We start from the raw sequence: 26,659 nt of genomic DNA, 5'->3' as shown, positions 1-26,659 counted from the left end.
GACATCCTCAGGGGCGATCCGTATCTGATGATACCCACTCTTTAAGTCTATGCGACTAAAGACACTTGCACCCTGCAACTTATCAAGTATATCATCAATCCGAGGGATCGGAAAGCGATTCTTGATTGTGATCTTGTTTAAAGACCGATAGTCTATGCACATTCGAAACGTGCCATCTTTCTTCTGCACCAGTAGAACTGGAGAGCAGTAGGGTGAAGCACTTGGCCGTACTAACCCTTTCTCTAGAAGCTCGTTGACTTGCTTCAAAATTTCCTCTTGCTGAGCAAGACTTACCAGATAAGGGGGTTGATTGGGAGGCGAGCTACCCTGTATGAGATCTATGCGGTGATCTTCCGGGCGTACCGGAGGGAGTTCATCAGGAAGTGTTTCCGTGAAACAATCCTTGTACTTTTCAATAAATTGAAGACGCTTGATTTCCAGACTAGAGAGAGAGTCTCTACTAGTTTTATCCTTTGCAAAAATCAAGTAAGCAGAAACACACTTCTTCATTTCTTTCTTAATGGAGATATGGCTTACAATTGGGAACTGCCAATCTCCTGCATCAGCTTGAATCTTTATTTTCTTACCCCCATGATCAAAAGTGAGGGTCTTTTCCACATAATCGGGAATAGGTGTCATGTGAAAGTGCCATGGCATACCCAAGATGATATCACATCCCTCGATGGGTGCCATCAAAAATGATTCGCAGTCCTTGTACTCGCCGATCCGAAGATTGAGCTGTCCTTGCACGGGAGTTGCATTGGTTGTCAACCCCTCGAATGCCGATCCGGATGTAACCGGTGTGCCAAGCTGAGCCGGTGTGAGGCACAATCGTTCCGCAGTATCCAGGGAGATGAAGTTATCCGTGGATCCTGGATCATAAAGAATCAGTACTCGCTGGTTGTTCAAAGACCCCAAGCCCTTCAGAAGTTGACGCTTCCCTTTCTCCGTTTCTGTGTTTCCTTGAACATCTAGAATTGAGTTCAAGCTTGGCGGTGCGGGTTCCTTCCTTGCTTTCTCTTGCCTCGTAGAGGCTTGTTCTTGACGTTGCTGCTTTAGCGGACAATCCGATTTCATATGTCCTTTCTCGCCACAGTAGAAGCATCTTCCTTCCTCTCTGAAAGTTTGAAGTTGAGTAGGAGAAAGATACTTAGTTCACTTGCCAGTGCCCTCTGGCTTCTTAGAATGATCATCGTCTCTAGATGGAGGACGTTTTCTTCCTTGGCTCCCATGGTCATCGTAGACCCCTCTTTGTCTCGCACGGTAAGTGCTATGCTCCATCTTTCTGGGCGTCCCAGTTGAGTGCAAATCCTCAGCAATGATTGCTGACTCCATCATCCTTTGAAGAGTATCATGTGGATACACCTTCATACTCTTTCGAAGCTACGGTTGGAGACCCGCTTCGAACTTTCTTTTCTTTTCCTCGTCGGCAATCTTCATGAAGGGAGTGACCTTCAGAAGAACCAACCAATACTTGTCCACATAGGTCGTTACTTTTTCATGTTCCTTCTGGGCAAGCAAGTCCCATTCCTTCCGTATGTCCTGCTCGAAGTCAGGTGGAAGAAATTGTTCATAAAATTCAGATTTGAAGCTCTCCCAAGTTCTGGCCTGAGAACCTTCCAGAATCTTGGCTAGCCACCAATTACTTGCCGTTTCCTTGAGGTGCATCCCCACATGGTGTAATTTGGATCTTTCTGTGAAGTGCCCATTGGTAAAGGCGACTTCAAACTGTCTGATGAAGGACAGTGCTTTGGAGATGTCTCTCCGTCCATTGTAGGTTTCGAACTTGATGTCCTTGTCGCCCGATTTGAAGACTCTCACGCGATGTTGAGACTTGCGACCATGCTTCTTGAATCGAGGTTTATCTTTAGGTTGATGTAGGGTAGTGGCAGTAGTAGCTGCTTCCTTCTTCTTACGAGATGATCGAGAAGTAGAAGTATAATCAGGAGAGTAAGATGGAGATGAGATAGAGATGTCCTTGCTCTCGTCTAGCAGAGAGAGCGCTTTTTCCTGGCCTTTCCTTGAAGTAGGCCGTTCATTCCGATTCGAAGATCCTTTGTGCACCTCTGCACGTGCTTCTTCTCTTGCCTCCTGTGGTCTCACGCCAACAGTGTTGTTTGGATGCTTGGCTGCATCAGTTCCATTCGTTTTCTTCATTCCGCCCAAAAGCTTTCGGACGTCTGGCAACAGTAAGATTTGTTGCAACTCCGCAAGCTGAGCTTGCACTTGTTGAAGCTCCTCTTCAACGCTTCTCCCTTGGCTCGACATGGTTCTTCCCGTTCTTCTCGGAATCGTCCTTCTTTGCAGAGAAAGAGAGGAGTCCGAGCTCTGATACCACTGTCACAAAACGGGAGCGTACACGAGCACTTGAAAATCTGAAAATTAAAATACTTTGCAAATGTGAGAGAAGGGAGAAGATCGACACAGTATTGGGGACCAAAAGATGGGTTGGTCCCCCTCCACTAAGAGTATTCTTTTATTCAGGGAGAATTCGTATACAAGCACGAGAACCCGAAGAAACTCCTCCGTTCTGTAATCTTAGACCCGAAGGTCGTGCTTTCCCGTAAAGGGCTTGGGCACAAGGCCGTTCCTTCCCGTAAGGGACTTAGGCGCGAAGCCGTACTTTCCTGTAAGGGACTTAGGCGTAAAGCCGTACTTCCCGTGAAGGGCCTTCCCGTAAGACGGGAGATTCCTGCAAAACAAACCACACAAACACGTGACAACAATTCGTATGGTGAATCCACAATAGTTACCTGTCGCTCTTGCGCGGGAAAAGCAACTTCCGTGCTTCGTAGTCTCGCGATCTCTTGCGGCAGAGTCTTCTCTTGCTGACGTTGGTACCCCCTTTGAGTGAGGGCATGTGGTGCTTTTATAGCTCCCTGGCCACGGCACGAATAGCTGCTCGCGTAGAGATCGCGGCCGGGGGGTTTTTTTTTTTTTTTTTTTTTTTTTTTTATGCGCTATTCTACCCGAAATAGAGAGAGAGAATTCGCTGGCTGGTTTTGTTGCTTTATCTTCTAAGTGGCTGCCCACTTATTAAGTGGGCGGCTGGCATATATTAAAATTGGTCTGAACCTGCCCAAAAACTCAATAAAACCTTATAAGTTAAAACCAATGCACTTAACAACACTTCCCAGGCGTCCCTGGATGCAACCACATGCACGAATGCAATGCAAACATAGATTCCTCGCGGGAAAGCGTCTGCCTTCCCGCGATTGTTCCTGCTTTTCGTAAAAAGCTTCATTGAACCCATCTTTATTCTTGTGCTTGCGTTCTTACGCGTACTTTCTTACTCAGTTCGGATTTCCTCCTTAGCCTACGGGATGCCCCCTTACTGATGCACCCGTCACCCATCATGTATCATGTGACGCATCAGGAGCACTCGTAACCCGGCCCTTTCCACCGAACTTACGGAAACTCCTTCGCGATGTTTACCGTCACCCATCAAATGACACATCAGAGTTTGTCCGTTCTTGATTGCAGTTCCTGTAGCTACAATCTTTTAACAGTTCTTAGTGCACATAATAAAATATCCTAAAAAAAAGATTAATCATTAAAAATAAGAAAATAGTCCAATTAGCAACAACGTATCCCTGAGAGGGTTTTGCTGGACTCTGCGCTTAGAGAGCGAGTGGTGGCTCTTTGGACAGAGGACTCAAGACATGCAGGACTCTCCTGCTCACAAAGTGGCCTCGAGACTTGCTCAACTTAGTAGGTTTTTTCTTCAGGAGTCAATGGCCCGCCTGGCTGCAACGAGAGAGGAGGAGCAGCGTCTTCGACGGGGCGTTGCTTCCTTGAAGAGGATGCAGGAGCAGCATCCAAACAGTCCTTGGTTGGAGGAGCAGTTGCCGCAAGCTCGCCAGGAGCTTGCAAGCAGAGAGGAGAGGTGCCATGAGTTTGCTTACCATCAACGGGCATCTCAATGGACCCAAGGGGGTGACAGAGTGACAGCGGCTTTCTTTGAGAGAGTGGGACCCCGACATACGCATGCCAGGGTTAGCCAGTTGAGGAGGCCTGACAAGTCACTTGCTTCATAGCCAGAGGACATGCGAGCGGTTGCTATTGATTTTTACCGTGACCTGCTAACAGCTGAGCCTCAGTGAGAGCGCCAGGATGCATGCAGAAAGGAGGTTTGGGCACAGATGCCTTGTCTTGTGATTGAGGAGATGCACCAAAGGCGTGAGCTGCCTCTTCAGCTAGAGGAGCTCCACGTGGCCCTCAAAGCACTTTTCGTGGTAGCTGTCTAGGTGAGGATGGTTTGACTCCCAGCTTTGTCTTAGAGTACTGGGACTTGCTTGGCTCATATCTCTGCAGCGCTTTTCAATACATCCTACACACAGGAGAGAAGCCTGACAGCAAGAGTGAGGGTCTGATTTACCTCATTCCCAAGGAGGGTGGCTCCTTGGATGAGATTCGACAGTGGCGGCCCATCACCATCCTCAACTCAGCCTACAAACTTCTTGCCAAGGCTCTGACTTTGAGGATTCAGCCACTTCTAGAGAGCATTATACATGGGACACAGACAGGTTTTATCAAGGAGTCTAGTATCCTTGACAACATCTTTACGTTTTGGGAGGCTTCTACCCTCGCTCGCCTCCGTGGTGAGGATCTGGTGATACTTCTTCTCAATTTTGAGAAGGCCTATGATAGAGTTGACGAGGACTTTTTGGAGGGCACTCTACACAGAATGGGCTTCTCAGATGCCTGGATCAGAGGTGTGTCAGCTCTTTACAGACGGGCACACAGTTAGGTACTTTTGTTAGGTGATAGAGGAGATCCCTTCATGCTTACACGTTCGGTCAGACAGGGCTGCCCTCTTGCCCCCTTCCTCTTTTTGTTCTATGCTAAGGCGATAAGCAGATTTTTGGTTTCACAGTAGGTTGGTCTACGTGGCTTAGCGCTCCCTATTCGGGGAGACGAGCTACTGGATGTTGAGTTTGCAAATGACTCAGCTTTGTACTTGGAGGGCCAAGAGGCCAACCTTCACAGGTGTGAGCAGGCTCTTGAGACCTTTTGTTGTGCATCAGGCGCACGGCTCACCTGGAGAAAGACAGTGGCTTTCTCGGTTGGTAGTGCTCCTACGCCTGATTGGCTGCCAGGTGAGGATTTCATATGGATTCCCCGAGGGAAGGGCTGTCAGGTTGGTTTGGACTTGTCTCCTAAGCAGCAGATTGCTCCCCTCCTCCTGTCCATCAAGAGGAAGCTGTTACATTGGAGCTCCGCACAACTTTCTCTGGCAAGCACAGTTGTAGTGGCCAACCAGGTGTTGTTGGCTACTATGTGGTACATCACTTCTTGTTGGATCTTTTCGAGTTCCTGCATCAGCCAGGTAGAGAGGCTGATCAGGAATTTCCTTTGCTCAAGGCGCAACACTCAGATAGACCGGGCCAAAGTGGCTTGGCAGATCATCACTCTTCCTTGTTCTCAGGGGGGGTTGGGGATCATAGACCCAGCACAGCAGAGCAAAGCCCTTCTTGGGAAGTTTGTTGTCAGAAGATTGCTTCCAGGGGAGGAGCCCTGGAAGGAGTTTTTGCTTTAGCGACTTAGTGCTAGAGTGCCTCAGGCTGGTGGCCCTTGGAGACCTTCGACCAGATGGATTTTCACAGAGATGCGCATAGTTGGCTTGAGCAAGAGACTGGAGGACCGTTTTTCTGTGAGTCTGCTATGCTCCTAGGAGCATTTGAGGAGAGGCCTGGAGCAGCACCAGCCTACTTGCACAGAGGAGCGTCTGTGACGACAGCCCCTTGTGTGGAACCCCATGGTTAGCTCTCAAAGATGCCACTTGGTTGATAGTAGGCCTCATGTTTCTTGGGGTCCCATGGCAGAGGGTCCAGCACGTACCTTAGGTGACTGGTTATAGTTCTCAAGCTTGTCAGAGGAGCTTCAGAGCATCCAGCTTCAGGGCATGAAAGGGGTGCAGAGCATGTGTCAGGACATCACAGAGGTAGTACCAGCTGAGTGGCTCACACCTCTCGAGTCAGCAACGCCCAGATGGATGGGGGCCTTCACGTGATTGGAGGTTCTCATAGCAGCTCGGGCTTGTTCAGAGACTGTATCTTCCCTGTTTTTCGAGCTACAGGTGGAGGGTCGGTTACACCGAGTTTCAATTGAGGCCCCACAGGTTGCACGGTACTGCTTTCAGAGGATCCGAGTTGTGGGCATCTGTGGGAGGACTTGTGTCATAAATCCTGACCCAGCAGCTCTTGCGACTGGCCACTGGAGGCTGTGGGCTTGGGAGAGCTGCCCACTGACACGAGTGCAGTGGGATCCTGGAGCGTGGTTTTGGCGGGACCCTTTCGCCTCAATCCACCATCCAGGTGTCCCCTTCTTTCAGTACACAGTTCGACTGGGACGTCACATACTGGCAGCACGAAGAGAGGCTCGTCCTGCTGCAGCACCTCATTGGCAGGAGGAGGGTCTCACAGCTAAGTTCTTGTCAACTTTTTGGGCGAGGTTGTGGGACGCTAGACAACCGCGGCGAGTCAATTTGTTCCAGTGGCTAGTTGCACATAGAGCTACAGTGGTGGGGAACTAGCTTGTACATAGTGTTCTTTCGGCAGCATGCGCAGCTTGTGGCCATCCTGTGGAGAGTCACTATCATTGTCTTTGGGACTGTCCTATGGCACAGCAAGTTTGGCTTCGTGTCCTTCTGCTGATGCTATCCTTTTCTATAGCACGACAGTACACTTGGGGGGCAGCTGCTTGGTCCACTCTCACGGGCCCGACACTACAGTTTGAGCTATCCTCCACCAGCAGGATGATAGTGATTCAGGGAGGTCACCTTACACTTCAGCCTGCTACAGAGCTTACTCCACAGGAGTGGTGCAGTGAGAGAGAGGAGTGTTGGGAGCTCATCTGCGGCCTGACACTCTGGTTCATCTGGCGGGCCCACTGCTTCCGCATCTTCGAGACCCGCCTTATACCACCAGCAGAGACAGTTCGAGATCTTTGGCTAGAGCTGATCCATACTCTCAGGGGACAGTTCGAGAGACTCCAGGGCAGCTCCGACCGCATGCGGGAGCGTAGAGAGGCTTTCCTTCGACTCGGGCGCCCTGGGCCTTTCTTCACCATGGTCCAGGGTGGGCTCAGATGGCACTACCGTCCACCTATGTGGCTTTTCCCTCCTCCCATCTCCTGATTTTGCCTCCTTGTACATACGCTGCTTTTTTTTCATTGGGAGAGTCTCTCCTTATGATTGTTGTAGACCTCTCTAGTAGAGGTGGTTGTAGCCCTATGGGCAGTTTTCATTAACTAATAGAAGGATCTTTTTCTCGGAAAAAAAAAAGCATGCAAGGAATGAACTCTGGTAAGCATCCGCAAGACAACACGGCCATCAGTCCATCATGCACGTCATCAACAAAACAATGAGCCACCCTCAAGAATTAATAGTGGGTGCACCACATAGTACCAACATGCACATGCTCCCACACACATGCATGCGTGGGTGCACGTATGCAACCACACATTCACCCATATATTCACACAAATGCTTACTGCTGCTCTTATCCATTGTAAAATAGAAAACACATTTCACTCTTAGATTTCATACTTTACAGATGCTATCCTAAAGTTCTAGGAAAAAACAAGGCCATTAAAAAAAGAGCCCAATGCATGCAATGATTTAAGCCAGGTTCTTGGAGGCAAAAGCAATTTCTCACCAACTTTCAATTTCCATAATCAAGACGCTTGGTGCAAAAGTGATTGAGCAGTGGCTGGCACCTGCCAAGTGACTTCCACATTTCAGCGTGCACTGTTATGGTTACATCGCACAAACAAACATACGCCACTCGAGCACAAAATAATGTCCGGCGTTCTTTCATGTTGAACAAGTGGGCACCCCCAGCAATAGCACTCATGTTGGAATAAATATCAATAGATGACCCAGACAGCCAAAAATATCATTATTAAATTAATACATGCTCGGTACCCGCCAAACTAACAAATAAAGCACCACACTTTGTATGTATTTTGCAACTGGGTCTTACCTAGAAGTGGAGCATAGCTCTTCAAGTGACTTCAAATCATGGCCTTCAATACCCAATGTCTTCAGGACCATCAAGACACAAGCTAATCCACAATCCCAGCTGTGCAGTTGTTCAACATGAGGAACCTGGAGAGAAAATTAGAGAAGTTTGCACATTAAGGAGCATGGAAAACCTATCTCAAGAAACTTGCTAAAATCAGATGCCCTATTCTTCTTTTGTCATCGTAGTTTAAGTTAAATCTTGCCTTTGCAACTAATTCAAATACTCTCTCTCTCTCTCTCTCTCTCTCTCTCTCTCTCTCTCTCTCTCTCTACTCTTCTTCTTCTTCTCCTTCTCCCCCCCCCCCCCATCATGGGTTTGGACCTCTCTCTCTCTCTCACTGTTTTTAGGGTTTCACCGCCACTTTTTTGCTTTTTTTTAGGGTTTCAAAACTGGTTATTTGCTGTTTTTAGTGTTCTGTCACTGTTTTTTACTGTTTTTAGGGTTTTGCCACTGTTTTTTACAGATTCGAAACTATTTTTTGCTGCTTTTTAGGGTTTCATTGCTGTTTTTTGTTGGGTTTCCAATTTGCTTTTTGCTGTTTTTTAAGGTTTCATCACTGATTTTCTGTTTTTTAGGGTTTCACAAGCATTTCTTACCGTTTTTAGGGTTTTCTCTCGTGTTTTATTGTTATTTTAGAGTTTCTCTCTCTATAACGTGCAGCGGAAGTGAATGTTGAACTTTGCTCAAGATAAGTGCTCCGATCTGTGCTCAAGGTTCCTTTTACTTACGGAAGGGAGAGCCTTCCGTTCCTTTAGTGAGAGAGTGCAAATGATCACAAACAAAAGTGGCAAACACTGTGAATGAAGGTGCCGAGACTGAGAGACAGAGAGAGAAGAATACAACACCAGAATGTTGTCAAACCCTCCTCCAAAGGCCCCACTCTCTATGGCGAGAGCGGTCTACTATTGATTGCACAAATCTCTACAATGCTTGGACTTGCCGACGATGAGGACGACGACGAGACGGGCTGAAATCTGAAAACGCTAATGGCTGAAATTTGCAAATCTTTGTCTGCTGAATTCTGACTCTATGTCGATGGGCGACGGCGACGACGTGGATGCAACGACGACGCGCTGAAAATGCAGATGCTGAAACCTGCGTTTTTCGGGCTGAATTTGCAAACTTCGGTGGATCTGACCGTGTAGCGAGGATCTGCAGCAGAAAGGTGAGATCTGTGAGGTTTGGGACTTCTACTGCGGTGTCTTGATGCTGAAAACTGAAAACGTTGATGCTTCTGGGGTTTCTGTCGCGATGAATATGCAAAACGCTAGGAGTCCTGTAGATCCAAAAACGCTAGGGCTGATCTGCGATCTGATGCCAAAACGCTAGGTGTTCTGCTGTGGTCTGCTAACGCCAGGTAAATCTGCAAGTTGCAAAACGCTGGCTGGTCTGCAGCTGTTGAAAAACACTGGCTGATTCTTGTTGATGGCTGAAAACGTTAGGTCGACATGGCGGGGGGGGGGGGTCTTGCTAAGAAGGTGCCTGTTGGAATGTCACGTGCAGCGGAAGAGAATAAGGATTTGCTCGGATCTAGTACTCTGCTCACAAACACAAGGGACACTTTATTTCACTTGAAAGAACTGAACTAAACTGCAAGAAAGAGAGAGAAAAGAGACGACACAGGGATGTCGGGTCCCAACCCTCAAGGGCCCCCTTGCTCTTTTGCCAGAGCAAGTACTTTCTTTATTCTTGCACAATGATGCTACAATGACTAAATGCTGAGATGTTGATGCTAACGGGTACTGATGCTACTGATGCTGGGTACTGAGGTACTAAAGGGGTACTGAGGTACTGAAGGGGACTATGTCGAAGATGATGATGTCGACGACGGGTATTGCGGGTTCTATGTCGAAGACGGGGAGGTCGACGACGAGGTCTATGTCGAAGACGATGAAGTCGACGACGAGGTACTAAGGGTCTTCGTCAACGACGACGAAGTCGACGACGGTACTATGTCGAAGACGGTGAAGTCGACGACGGTTCTATGTCGAAGACGGTGATGTCGACGACGGGGTCTATGTCGAAGACGATGATGTCGACGACGGGTACTACTGGTCTATGTCAACAACGATGATGTCGACGACGACGATGATGGTGACTATGATGATGCTGACCATGGTGTCGTCGTCAAGTCCGAGACTACAATGACAATGACGAAGGTGTCGTCATCAAGATAGGGATCTACAATGACAATGGCAACGACGACGATGGTGTCGACGACGACGACGTCAAGGCTGAAAACTGAAAACGCTGGGCTGTCAGTTGAAATCTGAAAACGCCAGGCTGATCTGGGTCTTCATCTTCTTGAGAAAACACTAGGGCTCCTGCTGAGGTGTTGCCTGCCTGCTGGGTGTTTGCCTCCATGTGTCCCTAGTTCTTCTGCTTCTATTGAGTGCCCAATGGGTTTCTTTTATAGATCTTTAGCAATTTACCCTACCTACTTTTCCAACAAACTTACAAAAAGAATTCCAAAAGTCACTTTTAATAAAATGACTTATAAGAGGTGGTTCAGGCGGTAAAATGCTTGCATGATGAAATGATTGTTCTTGTGCAAGAGAGGGTATGCAACTATGACTGGCCTAGACATGCACGTCCTGCTAGAGGCTCACAAGGTGCCAAGCTAGGTCCTACGTTAAGATTGACACTAGACTATGGCAGAAGCGTGTCCACATGGCGCAAGTAAAGTGCGCACGTGACATCCCCCCCTCTTAAAAGTGAGGCACAGCTGCCGAACTTCTATCTGTACTTCTGGTGCTGACTGATGAATGCTTCTGATGTTGTGGATGCACAAACCAATGCGAATTCCTCCGAAACCACGAACTGATGGTACTGCGGGTGTTGTGGGTGGTGGGTATTGATGGCGATGCGAACACCATGTAAGGGTCACTGTCCAACCTTACTACGATTGCCGAATATCAGCCTGGGCTCTATACCAGATAGTGCTGACTCTGCTTGTTGTAGCAAGAGCTGTTCCCCAAATTTGACTGTGGTGAAAACATTACCAGTGCTGATGGACTGAGGTTTGGTTCCGAAGTCCTTTCCAAAGGTTCAATGACGAGAGAAATGGATGCACGCTACATGCGTTTCTACTTTCATTTGTCGAAGTCTGTCCGGCCCTTTGCGTCATGATTTCATCTGTGGGGTAAATCAAACTGCCCAAGTGAATGGCGAAATCCCGTTTCGTATGACTCATCAACTCCTGAATGGAAGTTGACTTTTGTTCCAAGCAGTGATCTCAGATCTCTGTAGGAAGACCCAAGGTAAACCGCTTAATTTGTTCCTTGAGCGAGTTCTTAAATGAAGAGGCGGGTAGAAAAGAGCTCCAGAATTTCTCGCAATAAGCGTCCACTGTATCCTTCTTGGTCATCTGAAGATGGTTCCAAGCAATTCGTATGTCACATTCATACTCTCAATTCAGCCAAGAAGAAATAAAAAGCCTTTTGAATTTCAGCCATTTGGCGCTGTCTTGTTCAAAAGAAGCGTGGACCACCAAGTTCGAGCATTCCCCTTAAAGTAAGAGGCAGCCCTCCAAATCTTAAGAGTGCTCTGAGTAACACCCTCCTGAGAAAGCTATGTCAAATTGTTGTATAAAAGACAGCCTTCGAAGCGTCTCTATAACCAGAAAACGTGTCAAATTTAATTGACTGTCCACCTTCCTTAAACTCTCGGACTTTCTTGCTTTTATCTTCTAGAAAGTCATACTGGTTGGCTTTATAAAAATTCTTCTTCTTTGCGGAAATGCTGTTGTCATCAGAGTCCGAACTATCTGAACTTTGAAGACGAGTCCTCTGTAGATCTATCAACCACGGGGCGAGATTTTAGGCTTGTTTGCCTTTTTCTTGCCCTTTCTGAAGCCTTGCGTTTTGCTTCGCGTTTTGCCTTTTCTGTCTTCTTCGCTCGAGTCAGAGGAGCTAGAAGAACTGTCAGAAGAAGAAGAACAGGGTACTCCTTCAAATCGAACACGCTTCTTCTGCTTTGTTGCCGATTCAAATGTAGACTGACGACCCAAATAACCCGGGAAGTCGGCGCCTTTCTTCTGCTGTTTGTCGTGCTTTTTAGCTTTGTTCTCTACGTCAAAAAGCTAAGCAATTCGTGCATCAACCACCTCTTCTAATTCTTGCTTTGTGTGCATCCTGGGAGTAGGAGGTTTCTTGAGAGCCGGTTTGAGGGGTGGCTCTGTGGTCTGCCGCCACTGTGTGTGCACCTATCATATATTTTGCAAATTTTGGGTCCTTCGCAAAATTAAGTGTCACGTGACACATCCAACCCTATGTGTCCGTGGACAAGCTACGGCATGATCAGGGTTCAGTCAGTCCAATCAAGTCTAGATTAGCAGTGATCTAGCACTTTCGTGAGTCTATTCGTAGACCGTGCATGCCCGGTCACTTAGCATCGATGCATATCCTCTGGTTGCACACAGCATGATCATTAGAATTCCCATTAGAATCCATTAGATTCAGTTAGGGTAATTTTCCAGTGCATTTAGCCTATTTTCTCTATTTTTGGTATTTTCACTTATTATTTTTAAGCGACTTTCCAACAAAAGTAGGTAGGGCAATTTTGCTAAGTTAATATATAAGCAAACCCAAGTTGGCACTTTCTGACAGAAGAGGCAGCGGGAGCTTCCCGCTCAACAGGCACCTTCTCAGCAGGAATCCCTCAACACCCTAGCGTTTTTGGATCCCCATACTCGCCGCACTTCAGCCCTAGCGTTTCCACCCCTTACATGGTCGCCTTCATCTCCCAGACCCCTAGCGGTAGCAGATCTACCAAATCGCCAACAGATGCATCAATGTTTGCTAGCGTTTTCCAACTTCAGCCATTAGCGTTTTTGGAGTTCCATCAGCAACCCCAGATCAGCACTAGCGTTTTTGCTAGCATCAGCAAGCATCAGTGTTTTTGGTCTTTTAGCCTCAGCGACATCAGAACCACAGCATTTTCAGCCTATAGCAGAGCAACAGATTCATCCCCATTGGTTGCAGAAGTTGCCCCATTTTCAGCCCATAAAAACGCAGCCAAAACAGTCATTTTCAGCCACCGAAACAGTCCCGAAATTCAGCAGTTAGAAGATCTCAGATTTCAGCCCTAAAGCTGTCGTCATCGGCATAGTCCAAGTTGCATCAGTCCATTGCATTCGCATTGTAGCACTTTGTGCAATCAATAGTAGACCACTCTCGCCGACGAGAGTGGGGCCTTCGGAGGAGGGTTTTACAACGTTTCTGGTGTCGTATCTCTCTTCTCTCCCTATCTCTCAGTCTCATACACTTGCACGCACATTGTCCATTCACTTTGTTCATGATCATAGCATTTTCCACTAAGAACGGAAGGCTCTCCCTTCCATAAGAACTAAAAGCAACCTTGAGCACAGTTCGGAGCACTCATCTTGAGCAAAGCACAAACAATCATTCCGCTGCACCTAACATTGGTATCAGAGCTTTGGTAGTGTTCTGTATAACTCAAGGAAAGAACCACAAGAAAATCTTTTGCTTGTTGAGATCGCACGAACCCAAGTTCGCTTGGGCGTGTCGATTCCTAATCGTGTTTAGTTGAAGAGTGATAGGAATCCCAAGAAAGAAGGGCTTGTCCAGCCTCCCCTTGTGTCTCTTTTCACTCATTGAGAGCGGACCGTGCACTTAGCGGCCGGCCAATCGACGTGAGGTGGGAAAAAGCAACCTTGGTGTGAGCGCAAGGCCGCCAGGGGGTGCGCCCGCAAAAAGGAGTAGAACTCGGGTGAAGAGAAGATCCTTCTCCAACGCGATTTGCAAGCGAAAGAATACCTCAAGAACCCAAGACCCTCAAGAATCAAGAACCTCAAGAATCCAAGTTCCTCGTGAACTTAAGAACTCAAGAACTGCAAGAACCCAAGTTCCTCGTGAACTTAAGAACCCAAGAACCCACAAGAACCCACGATTGCAGAATGGTCATCACTCAAAGCGGCATGGATACTTCGCTTAGAGGTGATGAGCATGAGAGAGGCGAAGAAGAATTTTCCCCACCAAGAGGTTTTTCAGACCCTCCCCCTTTTCCATCTACGACAAAGATTGCACTAACTCCTATGGAGGAGTTGGACCAAGAAAGAGAAGCAGAAAGAAAAGCCTACGAAGAAGACATGGCAGCCATAGAGCACCAGTACCAAGCAAGAATGGCAGCCATAGCGCGTGAGAGCGAGCAAGCACGCTTGGAAGCCAAAGCAAGACAAGCAGAATTTGATCGTGAGAACAAAGCCCTCAAGGAACAGAGCGACCGACAAAACAAAGAGTTCTTGCGACTCTATTCTCAAGTTCAGGCACAGATGCAGGAGATTTGGAGAAAGGAGACTGTCTCAGTCTTTTCTTCTCCAAAGCATGATACACAGGATTTGCATGATTGTGTGAAGCATGATGATGATTTGATTGACAATGATTTGCATGATGATTTGAATAACAATGATAAGCATGATGATTTGGATGCCAATGATTTGCATAATGATTTGGATGACAATGACAAGCATGATGATTTTCATGATCAAGATGTGATTTCTCACAAGCATGATGAGTTGCATGAAGAAGATGTGATTGTTCACAAGGATGATGTGTTAGTGGATGCTTTTTCTAGCGAAGCTAACCTCGTTGTAGATTCAATCAATCACGAAGAACAGATCTTGGCTTTTGAGTCGAGGTTCAAAGAACCCCCACAGGACGATTCGATCATTCAGGAAGAAGCGATCTTGGCTCTCGAGCCTAGGTCCAAAGAACCCTCACAAGAAGTATTTCGTATTCGCATGATTGATACGCACGCATTGTTCGAGTGTTTCATTCGTGATCGTTTCCTGTATTTTAGTCAACGTCTTAATGTGATTCCTTTTACTCGGCATGACATATTGTATGTTGAGCACGTTTCTCTCATGGATGAGCACGAATGTATGCGGATTTCTCATGAAAAGCTGAAAAGTATGCATGTAAGGAAGTCACATTCCATGTCTCTTCCTTGGCATGACACATTTGAAGAAAGAGCACATGAAAATATGAGCACCAAGCATGGGCATTTCCGTTGTGAATTGCCAAAGTTGATTGCTCTAGATCAAAAGAGAAAGATTCTATCTCATTGTTTGCGTGTGTGTGGTGAACGGTTTGGCACTCCGTCTATTGGTTCATTTACATTGCATGCACAATCTTTAGAGAAGACAAGATTTTTTCCACTCACTTTACATGGAATAGGTGTGTTCATGGTTTTGTGTTGGAAATGGTTTCAGGAATTTTCAGCCATGGAGATTCTTGAAGAAGAAAGAAGCAGGACTCTAGACAAAGTTGCAGCATCGAAGGAGCCACAACAGACTTTGTGTCGCTTTCGGCGCGGCCCAAAGAAGCAAGTATTGCATACCTTTATGAAGTTCAAGTACCGTACGACCCACACATCAGAGTGGGCCGGCGAAGAGTCCCTTCCAAGATTCCGGATGCTATTGGCGATCTCCCTCAACGCCATACAGTTCGGTACCAGTACCTAACTTTGAAAAGGAGGGAATGTCACGTGACACATCCAGCCCTATGTGTCCGTGGACAAGCTACAGCATGATCAGGGTTCAGTCAGTCCAGTCAAGTCTAGATTAGCAGTGATCTGGCACTTTCGTGAGTCTATTCGTAGACCGTGCATGCCCAGTCACTTAGCATAGATGCATATCCTCTGGTTGCACACAGCATGATCATTAGAATTCCCATCAGAATCCATTAGAATCAGTTAGGGAAATTTTCCAGTGCATTTAGCCTATTTTCTCTATTTTTGGTATATTCACTTATTATTTTTTAATGACTTTCCAACAAAAGTAGGTAGGGCAATTTTGCTAAGTTAATATATAAGCAAACCCAAGTTAGCACTTTCTGGAAGAAGAGGCAGAAGGAGCTTCCCGCTCAATAGGCACCTTCTCAGCAGGAACCCCTCAGCACCCTAGCATTTTTGGATCCCCATCCTCGCCGCACTTCAGCCCTGGCATTTCCACCCCTTGCATGGTCACCTTCATCTCCGAGACCCCTAGCAGTAGTAGCAGACCTACCAAATCGCCAACAGATGCATCAGTGTTTGCTAGCGTTTTCCAACTTCAGCCATTAGCATTTTTGGAGTTCCATCAGCAACCCCAGATCAGCACTAGCGTTTTTGCTAGCATCAGCAAGCATCAGTGTTTTTGGTCTTTTAGCCTCAGCGACATCAGAACCACAGCATTTTCAGCCTATAGCAGAGCAGCAGATTCATCCCCATTGGTTGCAGAAGTTGCCCCATTTTCAGCCCATAAAAATGCAGCCAAAACAGTCATTTTCAGCCACCGAAACAGTCCCGAAATTCACCAGTTAGAAGATCTCAGATTTCAGCCCTAAAGTCGTCGTCCTCATCGGCATAGTCCAAGTTGCATCAGTCCATTGCATTCGCATTGTACCGCTTTGTGCAATCAATAGTAGACCACTCTCGCCGACGAGAGTGGGGCCTTCGGAGGAGGGTTTTACAACGTCTCTGGTGTCGTATCTCTCTTCTCTCCCTATCTCTCAGTCTCATACACTTGCACGCACATTGTCCATTCACTTTGTTCCTGATCATAGCATTTTCCACTAAGAATGGAAGGCTCTCCCTTCCATAAGAACTAAAAGGAACCTTGAGCACAGTTCGGAGCACTCATCTTGAGCAAAGCGCAAACAATCATTCCGTTGCACCTAACATTAAGCATCATCTTTTTGCATCGCCGATCAATCGTGGGCCGAGGCGGGCTGTACTCCTCGCGTGAATCTTCGTTGTGATCTCTTCCCGCATCTCCGGATGCAGAGGTAGTCGACCGATCTGCCTGAAGCAATAAGTGCCGCGGAAAAAGGATTGGATTTCCCATAGAAGAGAAATCGGTCGTGCTCTGATACCACTGTAACAGACTTGGACCGCGACACCACAAATAATCACTTCAAGACAGTTCACAATTCACAATTGATTCGACACTGCCCGACGGAGTTCCGTGCCTAGAGATATTGGCCCCAAAGACTAGCGCCCCTTTCGGTATTTCTTTTTGTATTAATCTGCAACTCAAAGTACAAGTGAGTAGCAGGGACTCACTCTCAGACTCTGCGTCCAAATGCTCTGAGAAGTGAGAGCCCAATCTACTTATTTAAAGAGTTCACAAGGGATGCTAAAAGCATCACCCAAAAGCTGAAAATCAAAAGCCTTTAAAAATTTAAAAGCCTTGTAAAAATAAAGCATTCAGTCTCTCTCTCTCCGTCTCTTGCATAAAATAAAGCAATGAACCTGCATAGCCAAAACAGCCCACGCAAAACGCAAAAAAAGCCATGCTTTCCGTACACTCAGCCAATCTGTACAGCTTCTGTGAATCGTGGAGACTACCTGTACAACATGCCACGTCATCATTTTGCATAAGATGCAACCGCAGCCAGATTTTCTCATGCCAGGGCTGTCCATGCCAAAAGGGTGTATGTACGGGGCAGCCACTGTCCTTGCCAGAGGGTATGTGTGTCCTGGGCAGCCACGTCACCAATTTGTGACAGCACTTCCTTGTAAGGCTTGTGTCTCCGGGCTGGCCACCCATAGCATAGGTTGTACCTTGTCGGACAGCCCGAGTTTGGGGCCGGCCGTCCACTTGAGTTGGGCGCCCACCTTGGGCACTCCTATATATGGGGCCAGGGGAGGGGAGGGGGGGGGGGGGGGGGGGGGGAGGGTACACATTTTCTTATCATCTGATACGTTGTATTGCAGGGTCTTCTGCTCAAATAGTCATGGAGGGCTTATCGCCCCCTCTTCACGATATCTTGCGTTTGTTGCCTGCTCTCTCTCTCTCTCTCTCTCTCTCTCTCTCTCTCTCTCTCTCTCTCTCTCTCTCTCTCTCTCTCTCTCTCTCTCTCTCTCTCTCTCTCTCTCTCTCTCTCTCTCTCTCTCTCTCCCGCACACACGCACTCTTACACTTCACAGCGCAGACTGTTGAGTCTGGCTTTCCCCTCATCTTGGATTACCCTACCTATTGACAGGACACCACCCGGTGGTGGTCCATGCAGTCTCCCGATGACTGTTGTAGCTTACGGTAACTTCTACAGTGCAAACTGGCTTTCCTTGATTCGAGAACGTTTACAGCGCAGATTGCTACATCGGGCCTTCCTGGAGTTTTTCACAGCTTAGCCACCTGGCCACACTGGGTTGCAGGTTCATGCATTGACAGGCTTCCAGTCATACTCATGACGATTCCTGGGCTCCCCATTTTTTGCAGACGGTTTGACTACAAACATCACAGATCCTATTAGACAGGACACTTGCAGGTCTATTGGCACTTCTTTTACGACAAGGAGTGCTTTCACACTCAGTTCAAGACTTTCACGCAGTATCTTCACCCTGTATCGGCGGAGTACAACAGTTTGCTACACTGCTTGTGACAGCACTTTACCATGGAGATTTCTTGGAGGTTGTGACACCCTAGACTGCAACTACACTCATGGAGCCTCCTTCAATGGACATTGCAGCAAACATCTTCATCATTTGCCTTAACTTCGGCTTCATGCGATTTGTTCAGCATCAGGTGCGAGAGGGAGTGTCAGACTTACACCACTCTGCTGCTTCACATAGGTCTAGGGCATACATGTACGGCTAGTGTGCCTCCGGGCTGGTCACCCTTTGCATATGCATTTAGATTGCACTGTCCGCCGCCCGAGTTCTAGGCTGGGCGCCCTTATATTTCTTTTTCCTCTTGTTGGGTCGTGGGCTTTTATCGGGCATTGCCCTACCTCCCCTTGGGCACCTATATATGGGGCCAAGGGGCACCCACAGTCATGGTTTGACATCTCAGTTGTATTGGGTCTCTTGTTCTGGTAGTCATGGGGGACTGTTCGCCCCCTCTTCCCTACACCAGTGTTGTGTTCTCTCTCTCTCTCTCTCTCTCTCTCTCTCTCTCTCTCTCTCTCTCTCTCTCTCTCTCTCTCTCTCTCTCTCTCTCTCTCTCTCTCTCTCACACACACACACACACACACTCGCGCGCGCACTCTAACAAGAACCACAAGAATTATTTTTTTGCTTCTTGTGGTCGCGCGTAACCCAAGACCACTTGGGCGTGTCGATCCCTGATCTGTGTTTTTTAAGAGTGGCACATAATTCAAGAAAGAAGGGCTTGTCAGCCTCCCCTCGTTCCTGTTTTCCACTCATTGAGAGCGGACCTTGCACTAAGCGGCAAGCCAATCGACGTGAGGTGGGAAAAAGCAACCTTGGTGTGAGCGCAAGGCCGCCAAGGGGTGCAAACCCACAGAAAAGAGTCGAGCTTGGGTAAGAGAAAAGCCTTCTTAAATGCAGATTGCAAGCCAAGAACCTCAAGAACTTAAGAACCCCAAGTACCCAAGACTTCAGTGCATGGTCATCACCCGAAGCGGAATGGATACTTTGCGTGAAGGTGATGAGAGTGGAGTTGGAGAAGAAGTTTCTACACGAGGAGGATCGTTCTCCGATCCTTCCCCATCCCCATCTACGCCACGGATTGAACCAAACCCTATGGAGGCTTTGGTCAAGTCGATGATGGAGATGATGCTACAACAAGAGGTGCAACGCACCGCCATGGAAGAAAGAAGGGCAGCCACGGAGCTTGAGAGTGAGTAAGCACGCCTAGCGGCCAAAGAACGAAGGGCAACTATGGAGTTGGAGTGAGAGCGGGAGCAAGCACACAAGGCTCAAAACATAGCAAGAAGCGAGCGGCTATGGAGTTGGAGCGAGAGGCGCGGAGCCGTCAAGAGGGGAGACCGTCTAAGCGTTCTAGAACGCTAGCCAAAACGCAAGGGGTGGTTGTTGTCGTCGCCAACAAGGAAATAGCAGCGTTTCAAAACACGCAGGAGCCGATTCCTCCACTAAAGCTAGAGATAGCATTTCAAAACGCTACCGCATGTGGCAACCACGAGATGTTGCCGCCTTGGCGTTTCAAAATGCTAGCACTAGGGAAACTTCCGGTGCCGTTGTGTAGCAGTGTTTTAAAACGCAAGGGGCAGCAAAGGGCAGCGACGAGGGTAGGAGGGGAACGCCGGTGACGAGGGTATGTTCTTCTCTTCTTTGTACAACTCCGCCTCCTCCAAGGTTCTTCAAGCACGACAAGGCTCTGATACCATGTCAAAGTCGACGATGTAGAAGCGTAGAGATCAAGGGGAGAGAGAGAGAGAGAGAGAGTCTCCTGAACCAATCAACCTTGGCAATGAATAATTGAATGTGTATACAATGGAGGCAAGGGGTTGCTTATATAGCAACCTCAAAAAATTGCCATGCCAAGACTTTTACAAATAAGAAATAAAAACCTAAAAGCCAAACTTAATAATGGTATCAGATTGGGCACTTTACTTGAGATGCCAAAACTTAACATCAAGATGGTAATTTTTTTTTGTGACAAGCTCTTGGTTCCAAATCCAAGGTGTATCCAATCGTCAGCCACTGCTCGGGTGTCCATGGTAAGTTCTTCATCGACTTGATCTTCCTACCTATGCCCACCATTAGCTGCAGAGAGGTCTCAAGTGAATGCCCAATAAGATCCTATTTGCTTATTTACTTATTTGACATAAGTCTAGGCTGGCCAATCCAAGTGAGAAGTACTTAAAACCCCGAGAGTAGTATATAAGTACTACCCGCCCCCATCATCATAAACATAGACTGAAGGCCGAGACTTGGCGGGCAGCTAGCAAACCCAGAAAGGACAAGACTTGCAGATTGTGTAGACTAGAGCCAGATACCAAGGAGCATTTTATATAGATGCCGAGTATACTATGAGATCAGAGGGAGATACCACTATGAAGGGAGGTAGTTTCTTCCATAGAGAGGATATTGTACATCTATAGCATGCTGGGTTAGGATGGATTTTGGGAACCTCTATACATCCACAGTTTCAGCTGAGATCCAGTTTTATTCATTGCTATCATCTACCAGTTTTAGTTTTTTTGTTCATGCATGATACTACAAGGACATGGACATCTTTTTATAGTGTTTGTCTCATGGGCCAGAACCAGAACCTCAATGTGTAATGCTGTATGAAAGACGATATATCTAAATTGAAACTGGGAAGAATGCTGCAATAACCATTGCATTTACAAAGGATACAGAGCCCATGACAGCATGAAGCAAACTAACCTTGATAGAGCGGGCTGAGGGAAGAGGAGTGCTGAAATCCATCAAGGGACAGTAGGAAGAGTTCCAGGTGTAGGCTTTGAGGAGGGAAGCTGTAACCCAGCCACCATTCTCGCAGTGGGTCTTCTTGTCAGTGGAAAGGCGTGACAGGCGAACACGTTGAAACCGTTCTGCAACCTCCATATCCATCTTGCCTCAATGCCGTAGTTCCAACGCAAACATCTTCTCTAGGCTCGCAATGCGCGTACTGCTCATGCGGCTACTGTAATTCTCTCTCTCTCTCTCTCTCTCTCTCTCTACGCACGATACGTCTTTAACAACTGCTCTCCTCAAGTCTCGATACGACCCTCACTTGGAAAACACACAAAAGGAAATAATGATTCACCAGGCACTTTATGGTCTCCTTTAAAGGGCCCCCACACGAGAGGGGGTCAGTTGTAATAGAGAAAACCTCAATTACCTCCTACAGTCACCAAGGTACTTGACTTACCCACCCCTCCCTCTTAAAAGTGGACACAACCACACCTTGGATTGTTTTCACAATAAAAAATTTTGAGAGGGAGAAAGTGTATGTGTGTGTAGAGTTTTTCACTCAAACAAAAGGAAGGAAGAAAAGGCAAGGACGTTCAAAAAGTTGCAAGCCAAATCTTCTTGTAAAGATTTAAAATTGGAAAGAAAAGACAAAGCTTTAAAGTTGAAGAATAAAAAATTCATTTATTCATTTTTTTCCATGCTTTGGGTTTGAGGGAAATGAAAGCTACAATGGAAAAGAGAGTCCACGACATGGAGTTGGAAAAACAAGAAGAAGCTCACATTTTACTATGCACTTTTAGAGACTCCCAAAAAGATTCATAAATTTTTAGAGAAGTGGGGTGAGCCAACTACACCTCTTTGAGGTGCAGTCACTATATGGCACGGCTCTAGCCAGGGGGGATCTAAGGCCCAAATTTGGCGGCGCGAGGCGGCTTTAATCTCGGTTGTCAGATCTTGTAGTGAACTGGGGGTGAACTAGGGGTGAACTCGGGGCAAAAATGGCGCCCCAAGTTCACTCCTAGTTCACCCCCCCCCCCCCCCCCCCCAGTTCACCCCTAGTTCACCCGCCTCGCGGGGTGTGGGTCGAACCTGGGACGTCTCGGTTGCCACACGAATGCCCTACCACCACGCTAGCGCGCGTCATTGTTCATGTTGGCATGGCACATGATCATATCCTAGTTTAGGCACCCCTAGTTCACCCCCAGTTCACCCATCCCTAGCTTACCCGTCCCTAGTTCACTGTTAGTTCACCCCCAGTTCACCCACCCCTAGTTCACCCCTAGTTCACTTTGTGATCCGACGGCGGAGATTAAAGCCGCCTTGCCCCCCAAATTTGGGCCCTAGATCCCCTCTGGCCCGAAGCCGTGCCATATAGTGACGAGGCTCTACCCCCCCCCCCCCCCCCTTCCAAAATAACAATTACCTCACTCTTCATGTGTGACTACCACATGGTGTGGTTAGAATCCTTGATCTAACAAATTACCCCCTCCCGTGTGGGGGGTACCTTACATATTTCACTCCTCATCAAAAGCACCACATCTTTGAATCTACTAATAACATATAACATAATAACATAATATGGCGGAGGGGATTACCTTTTACACGTGGCGCAAGCTGCGACGTTCCAAAAGAGGGAGAGAGAGAGAGAGAGAGAGAGAGGACGCGTGATAAAGAGGGGGAGAAAGAAAGAGAGGCCGTGAACCTCAGGGGTCAGTCAGGCACGAGTCGGCCGCACGTGAGACCTTTGGATTCAGCTAGAACGGCTTCTGCCAGCCTCAATTTGAAATGCTCTCTCTCATTCTCTCATCACACATATCTGCACAGCCTTTGCGAACAGAGAGGTGGAGGGAGGCATGCATAGCCTTGAGAGAGGTAGGCTCGATGATGGCATAGCAGGTTGATGAGGGATGCAGGCTCCTACGAGTAGGTCCTCCTGTGGCATTCCCATTCTATCTCTCTCTCTCTCTCTCTCTCTCTCTCTCTCTCTCTCTCTCTCTCTCTCTCTCTCTCTCTCTCTCTCGTCCAATCAAAAGATTGATGGCTGGATGCAACTTCAAGTGCAGGCAGTCCCATTGCTTCAATGTGCTCAACAAGGCTGCGATAGGACCTAACAAGCCACCTGAAGGCCACTATGCTTATATTCTGTCCCTGGTTTTTCAAGAACATGGAAGGCTTTAAGAGCTTCCATTATGAAGCAGTTTTTGGCCACCGATGCCAAAGACAAAGTACTCACCGAATGGCGAAGCTTAAAGCTCTCTCCCAATGAATCCATCCACAAATATGTAGACAAGTTTTGGGACCTACAACTCAAAGCCACTGTCTTCAAAAAGTTGGATTTTGGAGAGCAAAAGCAACAATTTTGTGCGGGCTTAACCGAAGAAATGGCGGAGTATGTCAACTCCCAAAGGCCACGTACCATATCGGCGGTAATACACCATACTATGGTGGCCTCGCGAATCAATTTCCAAACGGGGGGTAAAAGAAATAATAAGCCCCCGGAAAACAAGGGTTCCAATGAGCCTAAGGGGAAGGACAATGTCCAAAAGTCTCCTAAGGGCAATTCCAACAAAGCCAAAGAGAAGGGAGTTTACAAAGGAAAGAATAAACTCTCTCCTGAAGAGCTTGAGCGTTATCGTAAAGATAACCGGTGTTTCAAGTGCGGCGAACAAGGGCATGCATACCGCGCTTGTCCCCAAAAGAACAACCGCCAAGATCCTCCTAGAGCTTCTTTGGTTGAAATCCAAGAGGAGGAGATTCACCAAACTCACCACAAAGGATCTTCTCTATGCCATGCTTGGGGAAAGGTAAGAGAACATGATGCTTTTATTCTCTTTGACCCTGGTTCTACTCACAATTTCATATCTATGGAGTTAGCCACCAAGCTAGGCATACAATCCTACGAGATGGGAGATATCCTACCCGCAGACAGTGCCTTCAAGGGGCAAGAAGCTTCAGTCACTCCCTTAATCGGGAAATTGAGGCTTCATGTCCAAGGCTATGTGGACAAAGAGGACTTCTTTATCTCTCCTCTCAAGCATGAGGATGTAATCCTAGGGGCACCATGGTTTGACCGCCTGGCTGCCGATGTTAAATTTCCTGAAAGGAGAATCTCCTTTAAGTTCAGGGAAAAGGACATGTATATAGATGCTAAGGAGATGGGTAACACCATCCCCATTGTACATACACCAGCTTTCAACAAGTCAATAAAGAGCTCTATTTCCGTGTACATGATTTTTGTTAAAGATTCTCAAAATGAACCTAATGCTTTAACAAAAGAAAATAAAAGCAACCAAAAGGAATTAGAGTTATCTAATTTTCTCAAGGGGTTTCAAGATGTTTTTATTGACGACATCCCTTGTGAGCTACCTCCTAAACGAGGTAATGACGACCATGCAATTGAACTTCTTCCAGGAAGTTCACCGCCTAACAAACCTCCTTATAGAGTTTCTCAAGCTCAACAAGAGGAGATTATGCGGCAAGTGCATGAGTTAGTTGAGAAGGGCATGGTTAGGCCTAGCTCATCTCCATTTTGCTCACCTGTGCTATTAGTGCAAAAGAAAGACGGCACATATCGTATGTGTGTCGACTATAGAGCACTAAATAGGATCACTATCAAGAATAGGTTTCCCGTTCCAAGGGTAGAAGACCTATTTGATAAGCTACAAGGATCGACCTACTTCAGTAGGATTGACCTAAAAAGTGGCTATCATCAAATAAGGATAGTTGATCAAGACATTGTAAAGACCGCATTTCGTACTACATTTGGTCTTTACGAATACATTGTCATGCCTTTTGGCTTGACCAATGCACCAGCCACATTCAACCGCTTGATGGAGAAGCTGTTCAGGCCTCATCGAACCTTCACTGGAGTGTTCTTTGATGATATTATCATCTACTCTAATTCATTGGAGGAACATAAGCAACACCTCCAGGTAATATTTCAAGTTTTAAGAGAGAATAAACTTTATGTTAATCGAAAGAAAAGTGAATTTTTCTTGCAAGAGATTCAATATTTAGGTCACATTATCTCTCAAGATGGAATCCAAATGGATCCATCCAAGTTAGAGGTAATAAAAGGATGGCCTAAACCAAGGAATCTTCATGAACTAAGAAGCTTTATAGGTATGTGTGCATACTATAGACGCTTCATAGAAAAGTTCTCACGAATTGCAGGACCATTACATGACCTAACAAAGAAAAATATTAGGTATACGTGGTCTGCTAAGGAGAACAATGCTTTCGAAAAGCTTAAAGAAAAGCTTATCTCTCAACCTGTGCTTACACTACCGGATCTCTCAAAACCATTTGAGGTCCAATGTGATGCTTGTGGTGATTGCCTTGGGGCTGTTCTGCTCCAAGAAGGGCACGCCATAGGCTATGAGAGTCGAAGGCTCGACTCTGTTGAGCAAGCTCTAGGCATATACGAAAAAGAACTCCTTGCAGTTCTACATGCCTTAGACTCATGGAAGCACTATTTATTGGGGACTCCTTTCATTCTGCGAACGGATCACCAAAGTCTTAAGTACTTCATGACGCAGACCAAGCTCTCCGACAAACAAATGAGGTGGGCAAATTTTCTTTCGCAATTTCATTTTCATATTGCTCACATTGCTGGCAAGCATAATCAAGTAGCCGATGCACTCTCAAGACGACCGAGAGTGAATGCGGTTTCCATAGCAACTCACAATGATCTATCTTCAATGATAGATGAGTATGCTATTGATCCCGATTTTAGAGATGTGATTTCAGCCCTTGCATTAGGGAAGAAAGAAGAACCATTTACTTTACAAGATGGTTATCTTCTCTATGGCAATAGACTATGCGTTACTAACTCACTACGTGAGAAAGTAATGTATGAATCTCATGCTCCCCCATATGCGGGGCATAGAGGGATTCAGTCTACCCTAAAGGGAATTGAAACATATTTCTATTGGCCTACCATGAAAGTGAACATACACGAGTATGTTTCCAAATGTGTGGTATGTCAAAAGACAAAATTTGATAGAGGGAAGCAACTTGGATTGCTTCAACCATTGCCAATCCCTAATTCACCTTGGGAGAGCATATCCATGGATTTTATCTTTGGATTGCCTAAGTCTATCCATGGGAATACGGGAATATGGACGATAGTAGACAGGTTCAGTAAACAAGCTCATTTTATACCTGTCAAAAAGACTATCAAAGCCCATCAAATGGCAACCCTCTTCATTTCATAAATTTTCAAGTACCATGGCTTGCCAATGTCCATAGTGTCGGATAGAGATCCTAGAATGACCAGTAATTTCTGGAAGGGTCTCTTTGAGAATTTAGGAACAAGGCTAAACTTCTCTTCGGCCTATCATCCACAAACTGATGGCCAAAGTGAAATAGCTAACCTAACCATTCTTGATCTACTAAAAGCCTATGTAACGGAAGTAGATCAAAGATCCCAATGGGAGAAGTACTTACCCTTAGTAGAGTATGCTTACAATAACACTGTACATACTTCCACAGGAAAAGCACCT

General features: G+C 46.8%; 1 protein-coding gene across 1 annotated transcript in view; it reads right to left on the bottom strand.

Moving 5' to 3' along the window:
• GC1 (guanylyl cyclase 1) overlaps nt 1–21,469 on the bottom strand; it is a 45,370-nt gene extending 23,901 nt beyond the window's left edge. Inside the window, exons 1-2 of the mRNA XM_086500428.1 lie at nt 21,126–21,469; nt 7,986–8,110 (exon numbers count right to left, since the gene is read on the bottom strand). Of these exons, the coding sequence (XP_086356554.1) occupies nt 7,986–8,110; nt 21,126–21,311 (311 nt within the window). The 5' untranslated portion in view covers nt 21,312–21,469. The remainder of the gene's footprint in view (nt 1–7,985; nt 8,111–21,125) is intronic.
• Nucleotides 21,470–26,659: the final 5,190 nt, after the last annotated feature.

The sequence above is a fragment of the Adiantum capillus-veneris genome, chromosome 25, assembly GCF_014529385.1.
Source record: "Adiantum capillus-veneris isolate H3 chromosome 25, ASM1452938v2, whole genome shotgun sequence".
Taxonomy (NCBI): Eukaryota; Viridiplantae; Streptophyta; class Polypodiopsida; order Polypodiales; family Pteridaceae; genus Adiantum; species Adiantum capillus-veneris.
The sequence above is the reverse complement of the archived record's forward strand: the minus strand, read 5'-3'. Positions and strand labels throughout refer to the sequence as shown.